Source organism: Fundulus heteroclitus, chromosome 15 (genome assembly GCF_011125445.2).
Source record: "Fundulus heteroclitus isolate FHET01 chromosome 15, MU-UCD_Fhet_4.1, whole genome shotgun sequence".
Classification (NCBI taxonomy): domain Eukaryota; kingdom Metazoa; phylum Chordata; class Actinopteri; order Cyprinodontiformes; family Fundulidae; genus Fundulus; species Fundulus heteroclitus.
Window position 1 is genome coordinate 8970979 of NC_046375.1, and position 25634 is coordinate 8996612.

A 25634-nucleotide genomic window follows, 5' to 3' on the forward strand; every position below is an offset into this window, starting at 1 on the left:
CGCCACACCCACAGGACCAAAGTGCTGTACACAATCATAAGATACAAATGATCAATCATAAAACAATGAGCAATATGGTATATAAAATTAATAAAATGAAAGAAAATAAAATGCAGTAAAACAAAGTCAACATCTCGGATTGCGTCAAAAGCCAAGGAAAGGAGATGAGTTTTAAGAAGGAATTTAAAATCAGAAAGGGAAGAGGCCTGTCTAATGCCTAGGAGAAGGTCATCCCACAGCTTGGGAGCTGCTACAGAAAAAGCACGGTCCATTCTGAGCTTGCGCTTCGTCTTTGGCCCCCTTAGTAACAACTTGTCTGCTGATCTGAGGGACGGGTGTGTAGGGATGTAGCAGCTCAGACAGGTAAGGCGGGACAAGGCCTTTAACGAATCCTAAAATGTACTGACAGCCAATGTAGTGAGGCCAAAAAATGGGGAAATATGCTCAAATTTTGTTGACCTGAATATTTAACGGGGTGACCTAATTTTGTTCACAAAACTGTAAGTGCCAAAGCAATTTATATCCTGTAGTATTATGGAAAAGTCTTACTGTATTATATGAAACAATCACTTTCGGCGCTGCATGTTCAACTTTTATGAGATATTTTCAATAAGAAGCCATTGTGGCCTTGGCACGTTGGACATGCCCTATCAGATCCTGATAATGGAACAGGAAACAGCTGTGTCAATAACAATTTGAATCATTGTAAAGGGAGATACGCATGAACATTAGCAATTACTAAGGGGCTGCATGTTGAAGTGCTCCTTCTACAGCATCAACGTACACTGCTTTTATTCTAGGTGTATTGATCTGCTCTGCTGTTCCTCCTGTTATCATCATTCAGCTGTGAATGCATGTGCACCGCTATGCATATGAGGAGCATGCAAATAGGAAAACTTTAGTCAAACTCAAGAAAATAAAGCCACAAATTAGTATTTTAAAAACTAAACCCCTCTGTAGGACTCGGTGGTTAAGGTCATTAACTGTGTATTCCTCTGTAGATGTGCAGAAAAAATTAATATGTTCCAGGCAGAAAATGAGGCTGTTTATCTGATTATGTTGGAGGGACTCTAAGACTGCTGTTGTTTCCAAAGGCCAGTGCCTTATCTTATTATTGCAATGATTGCTATCTGCATCCTCATTAGAAGTGAATGATTTCTTCCTTTGCCTTGCAAATGTAAACATATCTCATGGAGTTTTGCCCATTTTGTAACATTATAGCTATAAACATTTGGGTATTTAATCAAAATTTTATGTGATTAACCAACACAAACCAGTGCAGAGTTGTGAAGAGGAAGGAAGCGCATGCATGATTTTTCAAAATTATTCTGTGTGGATATTTGTTCACCTACTTTGAGTAAATCCGTTGTGGAGCCATATTTTGCTGACATTACAGTGGCAAGGCTTTAGGAGTGTGTTTCTACTACCTTTGCCCAAATTCTTATTTTTAGCAGATTTTTCAATTGGATTTAGCTTTGAGCATTGTCTGGGCGATTCTGCTATATAAATAGTCCTTCATCTAAATAATTCCGTTGTAGATCGGCATGGCTTTTCTGAATCTGCACCCAAGTTTCAAAGAATGTGCAGCAACAGGTTTCCCTCCAAGATTATCATGCATGTAGCTCAATTAACCTTTCCATCAACTTCTCAGCTGAATAGTCTTTACTAAAGAAAGCAGAGTGATGCTGCCACCACCATGTTTTGCTGTGGGGATGGTAAGGATACACTATTTTTTGCACATATATATATATATATATATATATATATATATATATATATATATATATATATAAATTACAAACCTTTACTGTAATGGGGAAAAATATGACATAGTACTTTATCAATGTTCTACCTCTGTCAGATGAGTTTATCATTATTTACAATTTCAATGACGATCGCAAACTGAATAGAAAAAAAATAAATAAAGAAGAAAACCAAAAATGTAAAAGGTCAGCTCAGAAAATCAGTTTTAAGACAAGCAAAACTAGCATATTTGTGTGCATTCTTGGTGAGCACCTTCCCTTAAGAATAAAAAATGAGGCAGCAGAACATCATTTCATCCTTCTAAAATACAGAGAGAAGGCAGTGAACATTCCTGTTTTCTTTCTCCCCTTTTGTTCAGAGGGAAGTGGCCTGTCACATAATAAACAGTGCTTGTGTGTGATCATTATCCAGCAACAAGTGGCCTTTCATGGACAGCTTGAACGGGGGGTTCAATGTTTAGCTCTGATGTGCGGAGAATCTGGAGATCTGTTCACTGTTTTACCTTTTTTTAGAAAAGATGATGGTAAAAGAACATTTAAGAAAAAGTAATGGGAAAATATCATGGCTTTGCTTTCTCGTTGTATTCTATTGTACAATGCTTTGTAAAAGCATTCATATCTTTATGAATGAACCTTTTAAAATTTTGTCACATTGTAACTGTAAACTACAAAGTATTTTATCTGGATTTTATGTGAAGGTCCAATATAAAGTAGCACATAATAGTGAAGGAGAATGAAAATGACAACATAGATTTAAAAATGTCTTACAAATTAAATCTCTGGATTATGCATTTGTATTCAGCCCCCTTTACTCTGATACCCTAACATTTAATCCGGTGGAATCAGTTACCTTCAGGAGTAGCATAATTAGTACAATTGTGTAAATTACTTTCAGCATAAATCCAACTGTTCTACAAAGGACTCAGATGGTGGTTATGGAGCCAACCTCTGAGACTATGTAAAACAATGCAAAAGTTGTGGATAACTTTAAATCAGCTTTAGACGTCGCACAGATTGCAGGTCAATTCATTATCTGAAAAATGCAAGAATAAAAGCAAGAAGAGCATCAATCCTGCCTGGAAGCCCTGGAGGAACTGCAGAGATCCACAGCAGAAGTGGGAGAAGCTATAGGCAGGGGAACAATTAGCTGTTAGCACTCTACAATCCTGGCTTTTAACAAAGGATGGAAAGATGTGAGAAAGCCACTGTTAAAAACAATTAGAAATCCTGTAGTTTTCCAGAAACCATAGAGTTTTTTTTTTTTTTTTTGCCAAATTCTATGAGTGCCAAAAGTGAACCCTACATATCACCTAAAATCTCCATGGGGACGTCTGTTGCTATAGCATTATGCTGTAAGGATGCTCTCTTTCAGCAGCACCAGGGAGGCAAAATGGCTTAACAGAATATAATCCTGTGCCACACTATTTAGATATCTATTTGTATATATGAAAAAAGGAAAACCATGTAACATTTACTTTCCACTTTGCAGTCCTGCACTTAGGTTCACATGAAATACACTGAAGTTTGTGGATCGAACAGGAGAAACTCTGAAAAGGTTCAAGGGATGTGAGTACCTTTGTGTGACACTGTTTATATTCATTGAGAAGCAAAGCATGGAAACCCATGAAGTGTTAATTCTTAGTCAAAAGCTGTCTGCCCTTTCTTCACGACCATCAGTTGAAATTAGACCAAAGGTATTATTTTTAGAGCTGCCACATGAGATGGGGCATAGGTCTCAGAACGGATAATAGACCTAGAAAATCTACACTTGGTGTGAGGCGGGTTTTTTTTTTTTTTTTTTTTAAAGAAAAGACTTAAAACACCTATTCAAAATATGAACTTTAAATATATCTTTTCATGAATAAATGGAAAAGTAATTTTTAAGATGATACATTCTGTTCTCAGTAAGATGAAATGGAAGTTTTTTTTTTAAATGTGGTGACCGGTGGCATGAACCATTAGGCAGACCCACTCTAATGAGCCAGCCGAAACAAAGCACGAATTTCCATGGTGTTCTCTTTCCTCTGTGAGTTGTGGTTATAATGACCTAGCTGTTTGTTACTTGTTTCTGTGCTGAATCATGAACAAGCAGCCCTGGTCTTCTCTGTCCTCAGTTTCTGGAACAAGACAGCATCATTAGGCCTCGTCACTTTATGACAAAAGTGTTATTTAACGCATGTATTTATTTGGCCTGCCAATAATTTTACTTTACCAGCTGCTTGTGAATTGCTGAGGAAGTTATAATTTAATGTTGCTGTATGTTTGTTTTCTTTTTTCTTTCATGTTTCCCTTGTTTTCATAGGAAATGATACAAGGCTTGCAAAGGAAGATCCTGCAAGGTGGATTACTTACACAACCAGTTTGCTTTAAATTGACTTAACCTTTTAACGGTAAACTAATTTTAAAAACAACAGCACATACGATGCATGGAATTAATGGCACTATTGCATTAACATTTAAAGACAGGCAGCAAATACCATGTTCCAACTGGCATCATTGAAATCTATCTAATTATAGTCCCTTGTGAATTACTGAAACATAAACATTATGTTTTTGGCTCCTCTCCTGTTTTTCTTTCTCTGAAATGTGGCCTCTTCCATTAGTTTTTGCTATCTGGCTTGTATCCACACATTCACTGGAACCCTCAAAATCTCTCAAGCATGCTGGGTTATGAATATTTCATGTGTTTTCCTTTTTATGATATTAGGGGGAAACTGATGTTGAATGGATTTAACTGTTTTGGAAACTAATGGGGAGATAATTCTAATGGTTTTGGTTTGTGACTGTACATTTGACTAAATAAATACAATACAACAAATTTAAATTTATTATGGATTTTCTTTGATGAACGCCCAGTTAAACGTATTTATACAGGTAGAAATGTAGTCAAAATTGAGCCCAAAATTATTTGTACCACTGATAGATTTAAATTTAAAGTTACTGTCATCCAGCCAAGAGGTTTATTTGTGATAGGAATTGAGAAATTATGCCATTACAGCAATCAACCTGTTCTTATGACTTCTGACCAGATTTTTCGTGTTGTCGCTGGTGGTTTTGATGATTTATCTTTTGCATTAAGCTCTGACTGATTGATGCTGGACTGCATCCTTGTTCTCACAATTATTTTTAGGTCCTTCCAAAGTTTCTCAGTCAAATAAGTAGCGGGAATCTGGATGAGAATAATTCTGGGCTCTCGGCTATATATACAATATTTGGATAGATGTCCCTTGGGAAGCTGCTGTGAAACCCCAGTATTTCTGTAGCCATTAACAAGCTCCTGGCATCATTCTAGTTGGATTGTTCTTTCCAGAATTGGTAGAGCTCATTAAACCTACTGGATTGAAAGTTTCACACTTTTGACCAAATCACTACAATATTGAAATTATGTAAACATTTTTCTTCTCTCAGATAGTTATGAAGGTGTCATTGGCCTATTAAATGTGTATTCTCAAATCTTTACAAATAACTTCTTCTTTTTCAACAAACAAACTATTTCAAATACAATTATTCAGTAAAGTTAAGGTCAACATTCCAGTTACTAATTCCTACTATAGCTGACTTATAAAGGGTAATTTATCACTTTGTCACATCTCATCTCAATCTCATTATCTAGGGGCAAACAGTATCAGCCCCTCTTCTAAAAGGAAATTAACCATCTGATTATATCACATATGTGCTGGCTGTATTATACTGTTTTAGTATCTAAGTAGCTTAGTATCTCTTGCACTAATCAATTGTTCTAAAAAAAAAAAAACCTCCTCAAAGAAGAGGTTACAGAGCTTGATCTGATTTGGAATAGTTTATCTTCCTAAAATACAGCTGCCGAGACCATTGCTAATTTTGTATTATTAGGCTTTATTTTTGAAAATGTTAATATAACATTCAGAAAATAAAACAAACAAATCAGCACTGAATAATAAAAATCATGACGACATGATCAAAAAGGAGTAAAAAGAATCATCCCTTCATCACTATTTATTAATAGTAGCCACTTTGCTTCCTGTTCAATTCCTATAGAAAGCCTCATTCAGAACCTACTGCATACATTCATTTTTGCCCTCAATGAATTATTTGCACACACAAAGACTTCAGATGCACACACGTCTGCATTAATGCCTACACATATATAATGTAATAGACAATGTAGCTCCCTTGAAAAAGAAGGTGATTATTCACAGGAAGCTGGCTCCTTGGTTTAATTCAGAGCTGCGTTCCTTGAAGCACAATGTTAGGAAATTGGAGAGAAAATGGCGCTCTACACACCATGAGGAATCCTACCTAATCTGGAAGAACAGTCTATTGTTGTATAACAAGACCCTTCGCAGAGTTAGAGCAGCATATTTTTCATCATTAATTGAGGAGAAAAAGAATAATCCTAGATTTCTCTTCAGTACAGTTGCCAAACTTACCCAGAGCCACAGCTCTGTTGATCCATCCATTCCCTTAGCTCTGAGCAGTAATGATTTTATGGGATTCTTCATAAATAAAATTGATTCCATTAAAAATAAAATAATTGGCATCCTCCCAAACATGATTACCTCGTCCTCAGTAAGTGAGGCAGCATTGGAGGAATCTTTAGAACCTGCACAGTGTCTGAACTGTTTAAAAGCAGTAGAGCTTTCTGAGCTATCTAAAATTTTAGCTTCATCTAAACCTTCTACCTGTATGTTAGACCCAATCCCAACCAAGTTGTTTAAGGAGGTATTCCCTCTGATCAGTGGTTCTATTTTAGACATGATTAATCTATCCTTGGTAAATGGATATGTACCACAGGCTTTTAAAGTAGCTGTTATCAAACCTTTACTTAAGAAACCATCTCTTGATTAAGATGAGTTAGTAAATTACAGACCTATATCTAATCTTCTTTTCTTATCTAAAATTCTTGAGAAAGTAGTTGCTAATCAACTATGTGAACATTTACAAAGTAATGACCTACTTGAGGAGTTTCAGTCAGGCTTCAGAGCTCATCATAGCACTGAAACAGCTCTGGTGAAGGTCACTAATGATATTCTCATGGCCTCAGATAATGGACTTGTGTCTATACTTGTCCTGTTAGATCTCAGTGCTGCATTTGATACAGTTGATCACAATATTCTCCTACAAAGACTTGAGCATACTGTAGGGATTAAGGGAAAAGCATTTAAATCTTATCTGTCGGACAGATTCCAGTTTGTTCATGTTAATAATAAATCTTCCTCAAACTCTAGGGTCACTTGTGGAGTACCACAGGGTTCAGTCCTTGGACCAATTCTATTTACTATATATATGCTTCCGATTGGCAAAATTATCAGACAGCATGGGATTAATTTCCACTGTTATGCTGATGACACTCAGCTATATTTATCCATAAATCCTGATGAATCCAATCAGTTACTTCGACTGCAGTCATGTCTTGATGACATCAAAAGCTGGATGACTTTAAATTTCCTGCATTTAAATTCTGACAAGACAGAAGTTGTAATCTTTGGGCCAGAGTCTTCAAAAAATAAAGTTCTTAATCAATCACTTAATCTGGGTGGCATTAACCTGGCCTCTGGTAATAAAGTTAAAAATCTTGGTGTTGTTTTCGACCAAGACATGTCATTTAAATCCCATATTAAACAGATTTCCAGAGTTTCCTTTTTTCACCTCCGGAATATCGCCAAAATTAGAAACATTCTGTCCAGGAGTTATGCTGAAAAACTAGTCCATGCATTTGTTACTTCAAGGCTGGACTATTGTAATTCTTTACTATCAGGAAGTCCACAAAATGCAGTTCGAAGTCTTCAGCTGATTCAAAATGCTGCGGCAAGAGCTCTGATGAAAATCAACAAGAGGGATCATATTTCTCCAATTTTAGCTTCCCTTCATTGGCTTCCTGTTAAATCAAGAATAGAATTTAAAATTCTCCCTCTAACGTATAAAGCCCTTAATAATCAAGCTCCATCATATATCAGAGCTCTGATTACCCCGTATATTCCTAACAGAGCACTTCGCTCTCAGACTGCAGGTCTGCTGGTGGTTCCTAGAGTCTCTAAAAGTAGAATGGGAGGCAGATCCTTTAGCTATCAGGCTCCTCTCCTGTGGAACCAACTCCCAGTTTTGGTCCGTGAGGCAGACACCCTATCTATTTTTAAGACTAATGTTAAAACTTTCCTTTTTGACAAAGCTTATAGTTAGAGTGGCTCATACCCTGAGCTATCTCTATAGTTGTGCTGTGATAGGCCTAGGCTGCTGGAGGACATCAGGGTCTAATTTTCTCACTCTACTGATTTCTACTGTTCTCCAGTTTTGCATTGTATTACATTGAAATGACTGACGTCATTTCAGCTTTTAACTTTTTGCTCTCTCTCTTTTTCTTCATAGTAGGTACACCTGGTCTGGCGTTCTGTTAACTGTGACATCATCCAGAGAAGACGGCTCACCCGCTACTACCATCTAATGTAGAACAGATTACTAGATCAATCTGTGCTTCTGTGCTTTTTTGTCTCTCTTGTTGTGTCTCTGCTCTGTCTTCCGTAACCCCAGTCGGTCGAGGCAGATGACCGTTCATACTGAGCCTGGTTCTGCCGGAGGTTTTCCTTCCCGTTAATGGGGAGTTTTTCTTCCCACTGTCGCTTCATGCTTGCTCAGTATGAGGGATTGCAGCAAAGCCATGTACAATGCAGACGACTGTCCCTGTGGATCTACGGTTCCCCAGGAGTGAATGCTGCTTGTCGGGACTTTGATGCAATCAACTGGTTTCCTTATATAGGACATTTTTGACCAATCTGTATAATCTGACCCAATCTGTATAATATGATTGAACTTGATTTTGTAAAGTGCCTTGAGATGACATGTTTCATGATTTGGCGCTATATAAATAAAATTGAATTGAATTGAATTGAATTGAATGTTTAAACAGTGGGTGGGAACGCCCAATCAAAATTCTTCTTGCATGAAACAAACAAACAAAAGAAAAAGAAAAAAATTATATACCGTATTCCAATTTGGGTCCTGCTTTAACATTGTTTCAGTCTGTTATCCAGTTTCTTCCAAAGCTTGACCCCACAAACAGATGAGCAAAGTGTTTTTGGTGCTTTATGACACAGGAATGAGAAATAACAGCTGAAAACCACTGTGTTCTCACTGGCATTAAAACAAAATTGGCTTGTTTTAGGCTCTTATAGTTGTTAATTTGCTAATTTAAACTTAATAATAAAACATAATAATAAAACATACTGCCATCCAAAGTTGGACGGGAGTGTGAAGCAAAGTTATACACATTAAGTAGTTATATATTAATAATCAATGACTTTTTCTTTTTACCTTTTCACATTCCAATATTTTTTAGAATTATCTATTTTCTTTGGGAAGAAAATAGAATTTCAAATCTGTCATATATTTAGGTATTTATGAGCTTTACAAAAAACAAACAAACAATCAAAAAAACAGCAAAGTGGAAAAACCAGAGACAAAATAATAATCCACAATCGTAGAGCGATCAAAACGTCTTACGTCACGTCCAATTCTTTCACACTATTGGCCAGAGTTTCTGTTTACCAATGTCTGATTGGCTAGCTCCTTTAAGTTCAGAGGTTAGCTTGTTTGATAACTCATGCAATAGATGGAGACGTTTTATCTCCATGTTTAAGCTGACTGGTTTATCTTTATTAAAATGTAAAGAAATAGTCGCGCACAGGTGGACTGTCGCCGACGGATTTAGTCTTTTATCAAGCTTAAGACTTGTATTTTTAGCGGCGACCAGCTGATCATGCTACTATTAGCCCCGTAGCTCCGTCCTGCATTTAGCCTGCTTGGTACCAGGTATGCAGCTGTAAATGCCCGATTTTGAAAAGCTGACCTTGTAGCTGGAAGTGCGTTTAAACGGGTCTGGAACCACAGTTATGGCATCAACACGGGTTTTGTGTTTGTTCAATGGGAAAGCCGCAGGCTGGAGTAAAGCATTAGCCCGGACTGGCTGCAGAAATGTCTGCAGTTCACCTTCAAGGCTGCAGAGCATGTCAGCCTGGGTCATTGATCAGTACGGCTCCAGTGCAGTTTTGAGGCACACAGACGAAATCAGCATACCGACTATTAATTTTGCACATGAGGTGATGATAAAAGTCAGTGCGGCCAGTCTCAACCCTCTGGATCTAAATATGAGGGGTAAGGGCTATTCTGGCATTGCAAGCAACGATACAAGTTCTGGCATTCAGTTGAATTGTTTTTAACCGTGCTTTGTTGTTTTTCCACTTTAGGGGGCTACGGAGCTGCATTGCTTAACTTAAGGAGGGATCCCTTGTCTGTGATGAACAGCTTCAGTGAGTTTCCTCTTATTCTGGGCCGTGATCTGTCAGGTGTAGTAGTGGACTGTGGGTCTGGGGTGACTCACTTTGCTCCTGGAGACGAGGTGAGCTGCATTTCTATCCACACATGTCTTTGAAAATAAATAGATAAAGTTAACAATGACAGTGTTTCCAAGCACTCTGAAAATGTATCAAATTTAATTTGAGATTGTTTCCAAGCAAGAGAAAATAAAAAGTCTTCTTTGGCAGGAGTCTACTCACATATAACATCCTGGTCTGCCAATATGCAAAGGTTCTCCAAGCCTCTCTAACTGTTAACTCTGTTATCCACAGACCGCTTAAGGTGACTCCACAGTTTTCTGTCAGATTTAGTTCTGGACTTGGCTATACTCCGTTCAATGCTTAATTTTCTTCTGATGTACTCAGTCTATTGCTAATTTGAGTGAATTTTTGGACTTCCTGTGGCGTTAGAAAGTAAAATCCATCAGCTCTCTAGCTGACATCAGACATTTATAACACAAAATGGACTAGTATTTAAAAATTTTCATAGTTTTATTCATTTTGACAAAAACAAACAAACAAAAAAAACGAAACAAACAAGCAGTTGGATCAGAAAAAGTAACCCCGGATAATGATGACCACCACCCACATTTTTATGTGAGAGGTAATTGTTGTTGCATGTAAACATATGTACACGTGAGACCATTTTGGTATTTCGTAACCTATTTGCAAACTGTGGCTTTCGCCAAAGGAATCAAATATCAGGAAAGGACAGCTACAGATTGTTTGCATTTAATTAGTTTTGGCATAGTTGGTCCTGGGTGTGTACCAAAGAAGACTGAATTCTGAAACGGGATCTAAAGGTGGATGCAAAATAGGTATTTGTCTAGATGTTTACACACTTAATTAGCCAGGCTACTGCTGCTTTCATACATTTTATGTATGTTCCTCTTACATATTGTTTTGCTTCTTGAATTTTTGCAGGATATGTGCCATGTTATCATAAATATCTGCCCATCTGTCCTTTAAACTGAAGGGGTTTGCAGCCATTTTAAAATCCAAAGAGCCCTTTGTGCCCTCAGTCCAGCAGAAATACAATTTAATTTGAGCCACCATGTTAAATTACCTTTTTTTAAAAAAGAAAAGTTACTATTTTTGAGAAATATCTACTGTAGGAGATTTGTTGTGATTACTGTAGAACCACTATTTTATTTCAATTTTTAGGTTTTAAATGAAAGAGAAGTATAAAAGATTTGCAAATAGAGAATGGATAGTTTTTTAATGGCATGTTGATATTTGTGTGAAATGATGTAAAAAGAAAAGTCCATTGTTTCCAACTAAATGACAAGAAACATACATCTAGAAAATATTACTAGTTCCATTAGTGTCATTCTCTTATGAAGAGCCAGTTGCAGCTCCAGAGTCGCAGGTTGCAGACCTCTGGTCAAGCATTCCTTCTCTTTGTTTTCTATCTTTGGTCCTGCTTCTGGTGTCTGAAGGTCTAATTGAAGTTATAGATACTTCAGTCATGAATTTATAGAGAAATCTTGTATTTGTTCTTTAAATATTGGCTTAAATAAATGGACCATTCTGGAGATTTGGATTGAAAAAAAAGAATGATTTTAATGTAATAATATGTAGGAACCCTGCATTGGGCTTTAATTACATTAGAGAACAAGGCTTCCAACAAAACAGTACCTTTTTTTATGATAATGAAACTTGTTGACATCTCAACTAGCAAATTTTCAGCCGTGGCCAAGCTGCTGAAATCATTTTGAATTTTAAAAATAGTCCACAAATATTTAGTATGGTTGAGATCAGCGATTTTCATAAGCCTAATGTTAATCTACATTATCTAATCCAAAACCAGCTTTGATAGGTGTTTAGGCTCATTTTCCGGTAATTATGTTCAAATCCATCAAAGATGTAGTATTGGAGTTAAGAGGTTGTCATAATTTAATATGTGTCAATAACATTGTGTAGTATGATGCCACCAGCATCACAGCGTTCTTAAATTTAAAAGCCACATTACTTCCTGCCAGTGTGGTCAAACGGCTCAATCTTTCTCTCATCTGACCATAAAGCTTTTATCCAGAAGGCAGTAGGCTTGTCCGTGTGGGTAGGTGTTCATGGGTGTCCTGGCATTCTCCCGTTCATTGTATTCTTGTGGATCTTGGTGGGTCTTGATCACATTTTGTTTAATTTCCAGTATCAACCAACATACACGAGCTGCAAAAAAACAACGTCCATTTGGTATTTGTCGCTTTTTCTTTAACTTCACAGCAATTCACACATATTTGGAACCAGTGAGATTCATAGCTTTGCGGTCAATTCAGCAAAAACGGACAAAAAGAAACTTTTTTTTTTAACGCCCCAAAAACAGCAACTATGATAATAGGTACTTGCACAGACCTCCCGAGGTTACGCAGGTTGCACTCTCATTACTCATGACCCTTTCTCGGAACTGAGCGACTCTTCTTTGGTCGGCTGCTACATTAAGGTGACTCACACCAATTACAGACGCCTACTCTGTTGTCTCCCACATGTCCACATCACTGTCTTCCTGTAGGCCGGAATGTAATACTGCAAATTCGGCTTCAAGTGAACACGATTAAAGAACAGAGGGACACGACGGTTTCCCGCAACACACTGTTCGCAGCAGCGTTCCAGCCGTTTAAAAATATCCTTTGAAGCAAGTTAATTATGATAAACGGCAGGAGCCGTCTTCCAAGAGATGGCTGATTAGGCAGACTAAGACACTATGAGTGGGCCGATAATTTCAGCTGTGTTCACCTTGTTAAATGTCATGTTGGTCCTCTAGGTGTGGGCTGCTATTCCACCGTGGAAACAAGGCAGCCTGGCAGAATACGTGACTTTAACAGAGTACGAGGTGAGCTGCAGAGACTCTTGTATGACAGCAGTGCATGTGTTTAAAGATTAATTACAACCATTTGTCTGTTTTTCCATAGAAAATATGAAAGCATGCTCTAGAAATATTGTTTCAACTGAATAGCGTGATTTTTTTTTTGCCCAATGCATCCCTGCTGCGTAAGCAATTAGGATTAGGTTTGTTTGGTGGCAGGAGCTGCTGTGGCAGTAATCGCTGACACATAAATTGGCCTGCTTTCTTTCTGTGTTATGTTTATTTTGTTCAGTAGCTCTATGCCTTTGTAGCTCTTTTAGGCCTATTGTGACAGTGTTTTTTTCTTTTGTTGTAGGTTTCCTACAAGCCGAAATCATTGAGTCACATAGAGGCGGCATCCATCCCCTATGTAGCCAACACGGCTCTCTCCGCGCTCGTCAATGCCGGCGGTCTTTGCAGGGAAACCTCCTCGAATAAAAGGCAAGAATCAGCATGATCTTGGATCTTTTCAAAGGAGCCTTTCACCCTCCAGGAGCTTTATTTTAATTTTATTTTTTTCACGGACAATAAAAGTCATGCCTGAGGAGGAAAGAGTAGTTCGTAATTTAAGTAATTAAGTATAGATCGTAGTAAAGAGAAAACCAGTTTTAAGGATCCGTATTCGTTCAACTTTATGCGATTCTGTCACTGACTCAAGCACAAACTTCAAAGTATTTTCTAGTAATTCCATGTAAAGCGTTGAAAAATTTATATTCTTTACAAATAAAATCTGAAAAAGGTGTGCATGCATTTGTATTCAGGCCCCTTGAGTCAATAAAATTGCTATTTTTGCTGCCTTTACAGCTGCATGGCCTTCATGCTGCTGCGCCACTGTGGTCCTGCAATTGGCGGGTTGCCGGTTCGATCTCCCCCTCCGACCTGTAGTAGCTCTGTGAATGGGTGAATGACTGACTGTAGTGTAAAGCGCTTTGGGGTTGTCGGACTAGCTAAAGCGCTATACAAGTACCATGTTTGTTTCTACCAGCTGTGCGTCGTAGAGACCTAAATCTTTGTCCACACTGCAAAAACAGACCTAAAAATAAGTAAAATGTTCTTAAAATTTGTGTTTTTGTCCAAGATTTGAGCAGGTAAATAAGATTATCTGCCAATGGAATGAGTATTTTGACCCCTTAAATAAGATAATTAGCCATCCTGCACTTGAAATAAGATGATGGAGTTGAGTTGTTCCTATTTTAAGTGCAAAAATCTCATTCCATTGGCAGATCATCTTATTTACCCGCTCAAATCAAGGACATTCTAATTTTAAGAAATTTTTACTTATTTTTAGTTCCATTTTTGCAGTGCATATCTCTTTGTGAAATAGTGCAATTGCAGTTGGGTTAAGTATCTATAAACATTATTTTCATGTCAACTTTAAAGTCAAGCTTCTCAGTTGATTGTTAGTTTGGACTTTGGGCCTTTCTAAAATCTGAATACAGGTTTGCCTAAAACACCAATTTTCTGGCCGCATCCATTTTCCCCCCAGTGTTGCCCTGTATTTAGCTCGGTCAATCTTCACAGCAGGTTTCTCTGTTGCTGCTGGAAAAACAAAAACAAAAAACAATTCCCACAGCATGATGCTGCCACCGCCATGTTGGCTGGTGTTCAGGGTGATGTGCAGTGGTAGTTTTCGTCCTCACATAGATGCAAATACTAAAACACAGGGGGCATCTCAAGGCAATTGGTTGCACTGGACTTTATTCAGGATTGTGGGAATAAATGGGTGTTGATGCATATTCAGTTCTTTAGTCATAAAATCTCAATTAAATACACTGAAATCTTTGGTTTCACTTTGGGGAAACATGAAAAAACATAATGAAAAACTTTGCAAGGCACTAAATAACATGTTGTAACCCATCAGTTTGCCTTTTATTCTAGGAGGCTACAGTTTTTTATTGACAGTATTGCTTAAATTTGTCACACGATAAATGAATGACCATTGTTTTTTTTTTTTTTTTTTTATGTTTCTCCTCTCAGAGTTTTGATCACCGGAGCATCCGGAGGTGTCGGAACATTCTCTATTCAAGTATTTCAATTATATTTCTGTAGTAGCTGGAACATTCGACACATTAACCATGTAAGAGAGACAGGCCTCTTGCTGAGAGTCTATTTTTAAATTTTTTTTTATCCAGTTATTAAAGGCTTGGGGTGCCCATGTGACCGTAACCTGCTCCCAGAATGCTGAAGGGCTTGTCAGAGGGCTTGGGGCGGACGAGGTGGTAGACTACACAGCAGGGGATGTGGCAGAACAACTGGAAAGGATGGAGAGGTAAAACGATATTGCTCTTTTAGAGCAACAAATAGTTGCTAATCTTCCAGGACGATTTAGTTAAATTTGACAGCTTGTGCCCGCAGATTTGATGTCATTTTGGACAACGTCGGTGGCGACACAGAGGAATGGGCCATGGGGCTGTTGAAGCCCTGGTCGGGGGCAAAGTACGTAACATTGGTATCACCTTTACTCCTCAACACTGACTCCATGGGCCTGTTAGACGGGACATTGCACGCTGGACTCACCCTGCACAACAAAGCCTTTCAGGTGAACATGATTCATTTTAATACTTGTGAATATTGGGGGATTAATGGCTTGGTATGCACATTTGTTTTCCCACAAACAAGGCCTGTTCCAGTGCGTTAGTTCCTCGTTAGTTCCTCAAAACAGAAATAGATCTGCATTTGCCATGAATCCCCTCAGTGTGGGTGGAGATCAATGTCGTCCATGTAAATTTCAACATATCATATTTTCAGTTGTATGAAAAGACGGCGCTGTTGGGAGCACACACACACCTGTTCAGGCTCATGCGTTTTATACTATAGTTGATTTCCATGCCGTTCAATGGAAACTACTTTCCAGAGTAGTTGAGGTTCAGGTCCAAAAGGATGGGAGCAATGTTGTCATCGCACGGACATGGGTTTTATTTGCTGCCGTTCAGGCTTGGGCTTTACAAATACCCCGCTGAGGGGGAAAATACAACAAAGTCAGAACACGCTCAAAAATGAATTTCAGATTTATATCTGCTAATTTGGTCATTTAGCTGTGAATTGTTTATACATGTCATGGCCGCAAACGCAGGAACTGTTTAGGACCGGGTGGAGTTGCTCTAGGAACTCAGTCAAGTTGGCCTGGCCCAGTGAAGGCGACTGTGACAACACAGCTGGGCAGGATGGGACTGGCTGGCTGTTAGTGAGTCTGTGCATGCACGCGGGGGCCATTGGACTCGATGCGGCGTACGCGCGTGCCTGTGTTTGTTGCTGAAGCAGCAGTATTTGGTATTTATTCAGATTACAGCCGACTGACTGACTCTCCCCACCAGCAAATACCAGCATTATTGCATGTCTTGCCAAGCCTTCGAGCCCTTTTGTCCACGAGAGCAGCCAGCTGGTCCGTTAGGTGGGGCTCAGACGCAGCAGTCTCATCGTCACCGTCCAGCTCTTATCTCATCACATCGTGTCAGGGAGTTCGTAGCACAACTGCGCCCTCTAGTGTTGGATGTGTACAAAGCTCTGAGCAGATATTCTTAGGAGGTCAGCGGGACCTACTTCCAGCCTTCCTGCGTCTTTTAGATGGGTTGCTGCTCCAACCGCTCTGACTTAAATGATTTATTTACCTCCTCAGCTTGTCATAACCACAGACATCATATACATAGATGCGTATGTATGTATGTATGTATGTATGTATGTGTGTGTGTGTGTGTGTGTGTGTGTGTGTGTGTGTGTGTGTGTGTGTGTGTGTGTGTGTGTGTGTGTGTGTGTGTGTGTGTGTGTGTGTGTGTGTGTGTGTGTGTGTGTGTTATGAATATAAGGATCAATTTGTTAAATCTAAACATTGTGGTCTTCATTATTTCATAAAACCGTGTCACATGTGAACCTTTAGGAACAGACTTTTTGGGTGAGTATTAAACAGGTAAAATTAATAATATGAGGAAAAAAAAGTCCTAGGTCAATAAAGTAAAAATAAACAAACAAACACAAAAGTGATAATGTTATGATAAAAACATCATATTATGAGAATTAAGGGGGAACATTTCCAGAATAATCACAGTTTGCAGAATTATTTCACTCCTGGAGTAATAGGGCCAGGTTAGATTATTTTAAATATTTTTATTCTTTAGGAGAATAAATTCAGGAGAATGAAGCTAAAGGGATACGAAAATAAACTTGTAATATTACAAAAAAAATACTACGAATACAAAGTATATTCAGAGATTAAAGTCCCTCTGATGCTGTTTAAGTGACTTAGTAACTGCAGATTTGCCACATTTAAGATGGCGGACGCTCTGACGCATCGCAGCATAGGCAGAACCCGCCCAATGACGCGTCTACTCTTATATTATGTCTATGGTCATAACGTCCTGCATGGGGCGGCTAATGATTACACTGATTTGATTTGGCTGCATTAAAGTAGGAAAACAAGAGGAACTTGTGGGACACAGCTTATCAAGAATCAGTGTGGTACCACTGCTGCAGATGTTAGAGAGGAGTTAAAAATGATGATAAACTTTCCTCAATCGTCTAGGAGTGTTGCGCATTGCTTTACAGTCTTAAGTAATGAAGATGTTAAGAGTCTGAAAAGTGCAGTGTGCGTTATATGTATTCAGCCCTCTTAACTTTGATACCCCTGAATAAAACCCAGGGCAACCAATTGTCTTTCAATCTCAGTATAAACCAGGCTGTTTGGTGGAGGACACAAAGGTTTGTAAGGGAACATTAGTGGAAAGAACTGCACCATGAAGACCAGTAAACACAGGAAACAGGGCAGAGATAAGGTTGAGATATTGAAAACTGGTTATAAAAAAAGTATTGGAAGCTTTTAATAGTTCCTTGTTTAATCACCAGGAAATGGAAAGAGTATGGCACATTTGCGAACTTACCAAGACATGACCGCCCACTTAAACTGACAGGCTCATTAATCAGATTAGTAGCCAAGGTGGTAAGTCTGGAAGAGCTACATAGACCCATTGATCAGATGGGAGATTTTTTTTTTTTTTTTTAACAAGAAAGCTATTACTCATGCCCACCACAAATCTGCCATTTACCAAAGGGAAAGTAAGAAGAAAACCAGAAGTGGTCCTTTTTGCAGTCTGCTCACAAACCGGAACGGTGGTTAGAGTTAAAGGGAGGATAGATACAACTAAATGCATGGTGATACTGGAAGGAAACCTTTAAGAGAGTTGAGACTGAGGGTGGAGGTTCCTCTTCCAGCAAGACAATGACCTTAATCATAAAGCAAGACCAACAATGCAGCAATTTCGATCAAATCTCATGATGTAAGAATGGACCAGTCACAGTCCAGACCATAATCTGATTAAAAATCTGCTGCTGCTCACAGACACTCTCCAGCTACTGTAATCTGACTGAGCTTGAGCTATTTTGCCAACAATGAGCAAAGCTGGCAGAGACACACAGCAAAAGACTTGCGGCTACAAATGAAATGCAGCTCTGCACAGGATTGACTCAAGGGGGCAGAATACGAATGCTCACTACATTTCTTAGATTTATTTTCTATTTTGGAACCTTTGCATTACTCCACTAAACAAATAGAAATTTTTCTGTGTCAGTCTATGACAGAAACCCCCAAAAAATACTTAAACACACTGCAAAAACAGATCTAAAAATGTTTTTGAAAGTTAGTGTATTTATCCTTGATTTAAGCAGGTAAATAAGATTATCTGCCAATGGAATGAGTATTTTGACCCTTAATATAAGATAATTAGATATCCTGCACTTGAAATAAGATGATGGAGATGAATTGTTCCTATTTTAAGTGCAAAAATCTTATTCCACTGGCAAATCATCTTATTTACCTGCTCAAATCAAGGACAAATACACTCATTTTAAGAACATTTATCTTATTTTTAGTTCAGTTTTTGCAGTGCATCGGTGTTTTATTGTGGCAAGTCGGGGAAAAGTAACAAGGAACTCTACTGGCCAGAATAGAAATGCTTTCAAAAATGGTCCTTGTGATAAAGCAGTGTGTGCCAAGGTCCTTTTAATCATAACAGTTTAACTTATGTATGAGTATCAAAAACAAAAAGAATGATTTTGAGAAGAATTTCTAGAATTCAAAGCATGTTTTGAATATAATATATATATATATATATATATATATATATATATATATATATATATATATATATATATATATATATATATATATATATATATATATATATATAGTTATCACTCTGATGGACTTTTATTTGATGCAGATGTGATTAATTGCATCAGAGAAGCAGAAAGTCTACATTCTAAAGAAATGTAAAAGATCAGTGAATCACACTTTTAGCACTTTTTCTTATCTTTAAATATCAACAAATGTTTTCTATCTGTTGTGTTCTGTTATTTTCTTCATTGTTTTAATTCATCTTTCTTTTCTTTTGCCTTCACCCTGTTTGCCTTCTAGAATATAACATCGAGTGGAGTCTTCTACAGGTGGGCTTTTTATGCTCCTGATGGACCCACCTTGGATGAAGTCAGCCGGCTGGCGGATGCAGGGAAGGTACTGCCTCAGCGCCGCTTTAATATTCATATCATGCAAAGTTGACATTCAGAGCCGTGGGTGCTGACAGAACGGACGGAGATGGAAATTGTCTGATTTGCACGGGTATCACAGCCTGTCGGTGGGCTTCATGCTGTGATGGAGATCATGCAGTGCAGAAATAATGAACATGCCAGGGATTCCCCGCATGCCTGTGTTCAACGCTTCCCTGCGGTTTTGCAAATGAGCGAGAATCAAACTCCCGCAACGCCTCGCTTGGTTTAGCTGGCGGCGTGGCGGTGTGCGCGGCTGGGTGCTGGGGCGATGCGAGTGGGGCGCCAGTAAACCGTGAATGGATTTTAAAACAGTGCTGAGCAGCCAGTCGCCGAGGCGTGTGGACCCTCTGTCCTTTTGTCCTGGGGGGCTTACAGCTTACAGCACGCTCTGACCTGTGGCGGGAAGCTAGGGAACACACACACACACTCACACACACACTCTCTGGTTTGTAGTGACGCCATACCGCCCTCCATTCATTGTTAATGACAAGAGCTGCTGACCAGAATAACAAGCCGAGCTGCCTGTGTTGTGGGACTAGCAGAGGATTTTCCAGCCTCATCACATTCTTAACCCCTCCCTAGTATTTGGCTCTGTGAAAGCAGAGATCATTAAACATCAGGAGCTTATATGTATTTTAAAACCTGAAAAACAATAAAAAAAAATAATAACTTGACAACTGTATTTGTATTTTCCAAATCTTGCAATGTGAAATAATGAAAAGCTTTTTTTTTCTTTCTAGTCTTGCTTTAAATATCAACTTTTTTTTTTTTTCACTGATGGAGCAACATTGTCTCACATAAGCTAAGGTTTTTACAGTGCCTATACAATCCATTTAAAATAAATTCATCTTTTATTGCGGTAGTATAACCTTACTCTGAAAATAGAAGAATTCAAATTCAAGCTCATTTGAATAATTTTGGGGAGAAAGCCAACGTATATATATATATATATATATATATATATATCTCAATTGTTAAATATACATGTGTAAGTATTGCACATTGTAGGATAATAACTAATTGTACTGCACTCTGCAATATTTTGGACACAAAAAATATTGCAGTACAGCAAAAATAATTGTCAGTTGTCTGCAGTTTATTTTTCATAAAAGTGTCAAATCCTATAATCTGGCTTTAGGGCTCATTTCTTATTGCACTAGATGATATTGACACATTTCCCTTGGCTCACTGCAGTGTTTGGCCTAGAATAAAATGGCTTATTGATAATAGATGTTTAGCTTGTTATAACTGATAGTCTATATACCTAGGCTTCTTGACATTAGTAAGCTTTATTCAGGAATCACATGGTATTGAATGTGTCTTAAAGGGTGAAACCTAGTTCAGTGAGCCCTGATGTCTGCATTCTGAACTATAAATCAATTTCAGAATTTGTGAACGTAAAAAGACTGTCAGCTGTAATTTTACTAAAGGCTATTATGTGCTGCTTGGACACAGTGCTTTTCAAACTGATATTTCAGCTGCTCGAGTCTCAGGTGTGAATGATTATACTTAATTTTTAAACAGCAGTCATTTTGTCTACATTGTGTTGCCTTTGTTATTGTACAGCTCCTACTATAGTTAGCTTCCAGCTGAAGCCCCGAGACTTGTGCCAAAATAAAGAGATGTGACGTTTGAAGCTTTGTTTATGGAGAAGAAATGGGGCTTGTTTATGGCAATATGTCCCGTAAAAAATACAACTGGGTTTTGTCAATGTCAGACCAATTGGGTTTTTGAGTAGAGTTTTTTTTTTTTTTTTTTTTTTTTGCTGTGGACTGCCACTTCTGCATTAGTCTAACAATGTAGATATCAAGAAGGAGAAGTTCAGGAGCACTTTGGTTAGGTTACTTCAGGTTTCTCCCTATAAGGTGTTTATCAAAATGAGACACAGTTACAAAAGCACTTCACTTACATCTTTACTTTTTGCACAATCCTTCGCTCTGGGACTACCTCACACAAGGCAAGTTTATTTGTATAGCACATTTCAAGACAATGCAAAGTGCTCTACGTGAACAGAGCAAAGCAGGCTATAATTGACAGCGTGCTGATGTATTTAGATAATTCTTTTCCAGTCCATTTTATATGATAAGATGTGCCGACACAACAGATTTTTTTGCTTTCAAATATTTCTTTATTCACCACTAGATGGCCTTAGTCAGCATTTTAAGCTCATTTGATGTTCCAAGAAGTGAACCGTTTTGCAACACATCTGCTGAGGAGCTTCAGGGCTTCAACATCCCGCCATCACTAGACATTTCCATATATTGTGGGTATGAATGAAGGCTATACATTCACTCCACTTTCTTTCTTTGATTCGGAGCCAACTACTTCTATGCCGTTCAGTTTTTTTTATTGGATTTGGATTGTATTAAAGCTGTTTATTGACAACATACTCAGCGCTATAATTTCATTGGGGGGTGGAGGAGGGAATTAATGCTGGTGAAACAAGTCATTCTGTTATACAAAACAGAAAATAGTTTAACATAGGATTTTATGATTGTACTCAAATTAAATGGTTATGCTTCTGCAATAAAAGATCGGATTAATTAATTTATTTTAAGGCCTTTAACACCTTTTTATTGGGGGGCACTAAGTGTAGAGGGCTCAGTGTGTCTGCCCCCACTGTCTCGCTCTTTGTAACCACCGTCTTTAATCGCAGTTTGTAGTTGCAGTCATCATTTGCAGTGGCCACGGTTATGTCTCCGCATTTTATCCAGAGCAAGAACTTTAGTCAAAAGCTCGAGTCCTAGGAACATTTGAATGAAACGGCTCCCCCACATTTCTAGACAAGCGAACATTCTCAACTTTGCACTACCTCCTCCTTGATTTTTCGACTTTCTGACATTTTCTCTGCTGGTTCGTTGCAGATCCTGCCAGTCGTGGAGGCCCAGTTTCCATTTACTCAGGTGCCTCAAGCTTTCCACAAGCTGGAGCAGGGCCACGCGAGGGGGAAGACTGTAGTTAAGGTGGCTGAAGATGATGAGTGCATAGAAGCCACAGAGTCTGAGCGAGAAGTGCAAGAAACGGCGCAGCAGTATTGAAGGAAGATGAAAAGTGCCAAGAGAATCCCTCATGCACTTCTCTGACCTTTCACGGCGCTACAATTGAGAGCAGCAGACTGTGTATTCCAAATACAAAAGGTCATGTGCAGAAGACACTACGTGTGAATTGTACAACGAAAGGGAGGAAGCCAAATTCTGTTTTTTTCTGACTGCTCTCAACATTTTGGATTTTAACAAGGTGCTTTAAGTATGCTGTGTTAACTTCTAAATATAGCATTTCTTGTTACATTATTTCAAGGTTTCTCAGTAAAAGACTTGAATTTGTTTGATTTTTTTGTGTTTTCTTGCTGCAGTAGCACAGCGGCGTATGCCATGTTGCATGTTTGCGTTATCTGAACAGAATCCTTTCAAGAGCAATAAAGAAAATCTCATTCAATCTCAGCAATATCCTGTCTACATACTTCAGTTAAAAAGCAGATGCACGTATACAACGCATTTAAGAAATTTATTGACAAAAATAGTTTTAATAGTTCTGGTAAAACAAAAAAAAGACAAGTACACTTTTGTATTATTGCTTGTTCTCTGTGCAGCTGGAACGTAAGGCAGTACACTGCGACATGCAGTTACTTAAAAAAACAACAAGAAGTGGTAACACTGTTTAACTTATCAGATACAAGCAGATTTATCCAATGGTAAATAAAATATACACAAACCTAAGAGGAACTTTAATGTAGGTTGAAAATTAAAAGTATTTCCAGGTCCTCACTGTTTATATGCTCAAAAGGTTGATAATACATTCTCAGAAAATTAACTCTTCAGTTTGACCTCTTCTTCGAAAGGCCGCGCAGCTCTTGAAGCATCATCCTTGTGGCTTCCACAAGTTCTCCTGAATAATGGGGACGGGGGGGGGGGGGAATCTGAGAGCAGCCGTTTAAATGATCTCCACATCCCACCTCTGCTGTAGTTTATTTGGGATCAGCGTGTTGAGAATCACTACGTTTTTATCGTAGAGGGCTCCACCTACAGTACAAAAAACAGATCTCCAGTTAGTATTCAGGCAGTATTCAAGTGTTTATTTGCATTTTAACTGCGCAGGCTTAAAAATTATCTATATGTGGGTGACATATTAACCCGGTTTCAGGATGAGTGCATGGTCTAGATTAATTACAAGGACAGAGACTGTTATTAGTCCTGCTTCTATACACAACAGTCATATTCAGTAGAGTATTAATGAAAAGTTAATTTCAATATCTGAATTCACCAAGTGAAACATATAGCTTAATTACAAACAGCTTGATGTTGTCAAGCCTTTATTGCTGTTATTTATGAATTACCGCTAACAACTAATGGAATAACAACATTTAAGATAAAAATATATCAGGCCAATTATAATGTTTTTTTAAATGTGGGCTCCTTATATGTATGTATATCATTAAATGTATGTCTCATACCCATTAGTGGCTCTTTACTAAAGGTACTTCTAACCTAAGAAAAAAGCCTCATCTGAACATATATTCAAATATATTGGATATGATTGCAAATAATACAAATGTTCACAGTTGTATGTAAAACTCCCAGTGTACGTTAGTTCTCCTACTGTACAGCTTCAGTATATAGTCCACAAGGTGTCACTAATCGGCAGCTTTTGTTTTGGGGGTGGGGGGGATTAGTCGTATGATGCACTGTACATTTTTCAAAATCTTGTAGCATAATCTCACCAAAATAAAGTTATTATAGCTCAGAGAACATGAAAATAACACTTAAAAAAGTATTAATACCAACTGAACTATTTTGGCAGTTTCTCACTTTTTTCTTGTGTTACACACTTCAATGCAGTGTTGTAATGAGGATTTATGTGGCAGTCCACCACAAAGTAGTTCACTAATGTCAAGTGGAAGGAGAATGATGCATGGGTCTCAAGGTTTTCTTGCTAATAAAAGTCGGAAGTGTGAATAATGTATTCACCCCTGTAAAGTCAAAATTATGCAGATTCTTCATTGCAGAGTGGCTCATGTGCATTAAAATTAGAGTAAGAGCTGCAGTGAACAGCAGTTCTCAAGCCTTGACAGATTTTTAAATGGATTTCTTAATGTTTAAAGATTTCATTTCACCTTTGATCATACAAGTAAATATCATTGAAACGCCAGGTTTCTTTTTTCTAGAACGACCTGTTTTTAAACAGACATCCAAAGCAATAATATGTTAAAACCAACTATAGACAGAACAATTTCTGCAGCAAATTAATTGAGAAACACAGCAGGAAATATAAGGCTATCAATAAGAGACTAAGAACAGGAATGGGCATATGTCTAATTTAGGTTTTGACTTTGACTGGTCCATTCTAAAACATAAATAAGCGTTAACCTAAAACCCTCCCATTGTACCTCTGGCTGAACAAACTCATTTAGGGTTGTTGTCCTGTTAGAAGGTGAAAAGGGCAAAAGTGTTTTGCAGCCTCTCATTAACTCCTGCATCGCCACAGCATGGTGCTACAATCACAGTGTTTCACTGTAGGGATGGAGTGTTCAGGGTAAAGGGCAGTGCTTTACATGTAGGGGTGGGGAAACATTGTATCCTTTATAACGGCCAGATTTATGGCATGTGCAGCTAATAGTGGTGACATTAAGAGATTCTCCAGACTGCAGATCCTGCAGAGTTACCATGCCTCCTCTCGCCGCTTCTTTGAATAATGCTCTTTTAGGTGGACGGCCATATCTCGTTGGGTTTGCGGTTGTGGCAATCGGTCCACTTCCACAGACAGGATTGAACAGCGTTTCATGTGATACTAGGGGTATTGTTTTAATGGTCTGTTCCTGTTTAACTAATCTTCTCGAACAAACCTCTGATGACTTCCTAGTACAGCTGTGTCCAATGTAATCTCACTACAAGTAGAGCTTTGAAAATCTTGTTTCATCATTCTTCCACTTTGCAGTTCTGCACCACTTTAGGTTAATCTGTCACATTAATTGTCATCAGATTGCATTACATTTTTAATTGTAACTTTTGAAAATGTGAAGAAGTACAAGGTGTGTGAATACTTTAGTAAAGCCCTGTACTAAGTAGTATTACCCCACTTGAAGTGAAATAATCTCTTTTTTACGTTTTAGACGTTGAAGACAAATAATCAGCACAACATATCTTTTAATATTAGAGAGTCACATGTCAGACA

At 38.2% G+C, this 25634-nt stretch overlaps 2 protein-coding genes across 3 annotated transcripts in view; one reads left to right on the top strand and one right to left on the bottom strand.

Moving 5' to 3' along the window:
- The first annotated feature begins 9310 nt into the window (after positions 1-9310).
- Positions 9311-22790, top strand: LOC105930723 (reticulon-4-interacting protein 1 homolog, mitochondrial). Its single transcript, XM_012869066.3, has 9 exons — positions 9311-9890; positions 9983-10134; positions 12852-12920; positions 13249-13373; positions 14910-14958; positions 15065-15201; positions 15288-15471; positions 19336-19431; positions 22331-22790. Exons 1-9 carry the CDS (start codon positions 9629-9631, stop codon positions 22502-22504), a joined length of 1248 nt encoding a protein of 415 aa, XP_012724520.2. The 5' UTR covers positions 9311-9628; the 3' UTR covers positions 22505-22790.
- Positions 22791-22951: 161 nt separating this feature from the next.
- The window catches only part of LOC105930722 (beta/gamma crystallin domain-containing protein 1), a 41951-nt gene continuing 39268 nt past the window's right edge, over positions 22952-25634 (bottom strand). For both annotated transcript variants that reach the window (XM_012869065.3, XM_012869064.3), the window contains exon 22: positions 22952-23485. In XM_012869065.3, the coding sequence (XP_012724519.2) occupies positions 23397-23485 (89 nt within the window). In that variant the 3' untranslated portion in view covers positions 22952-23396. The remainder of the gene's footprint in view (positions 23486-25634) is intronic.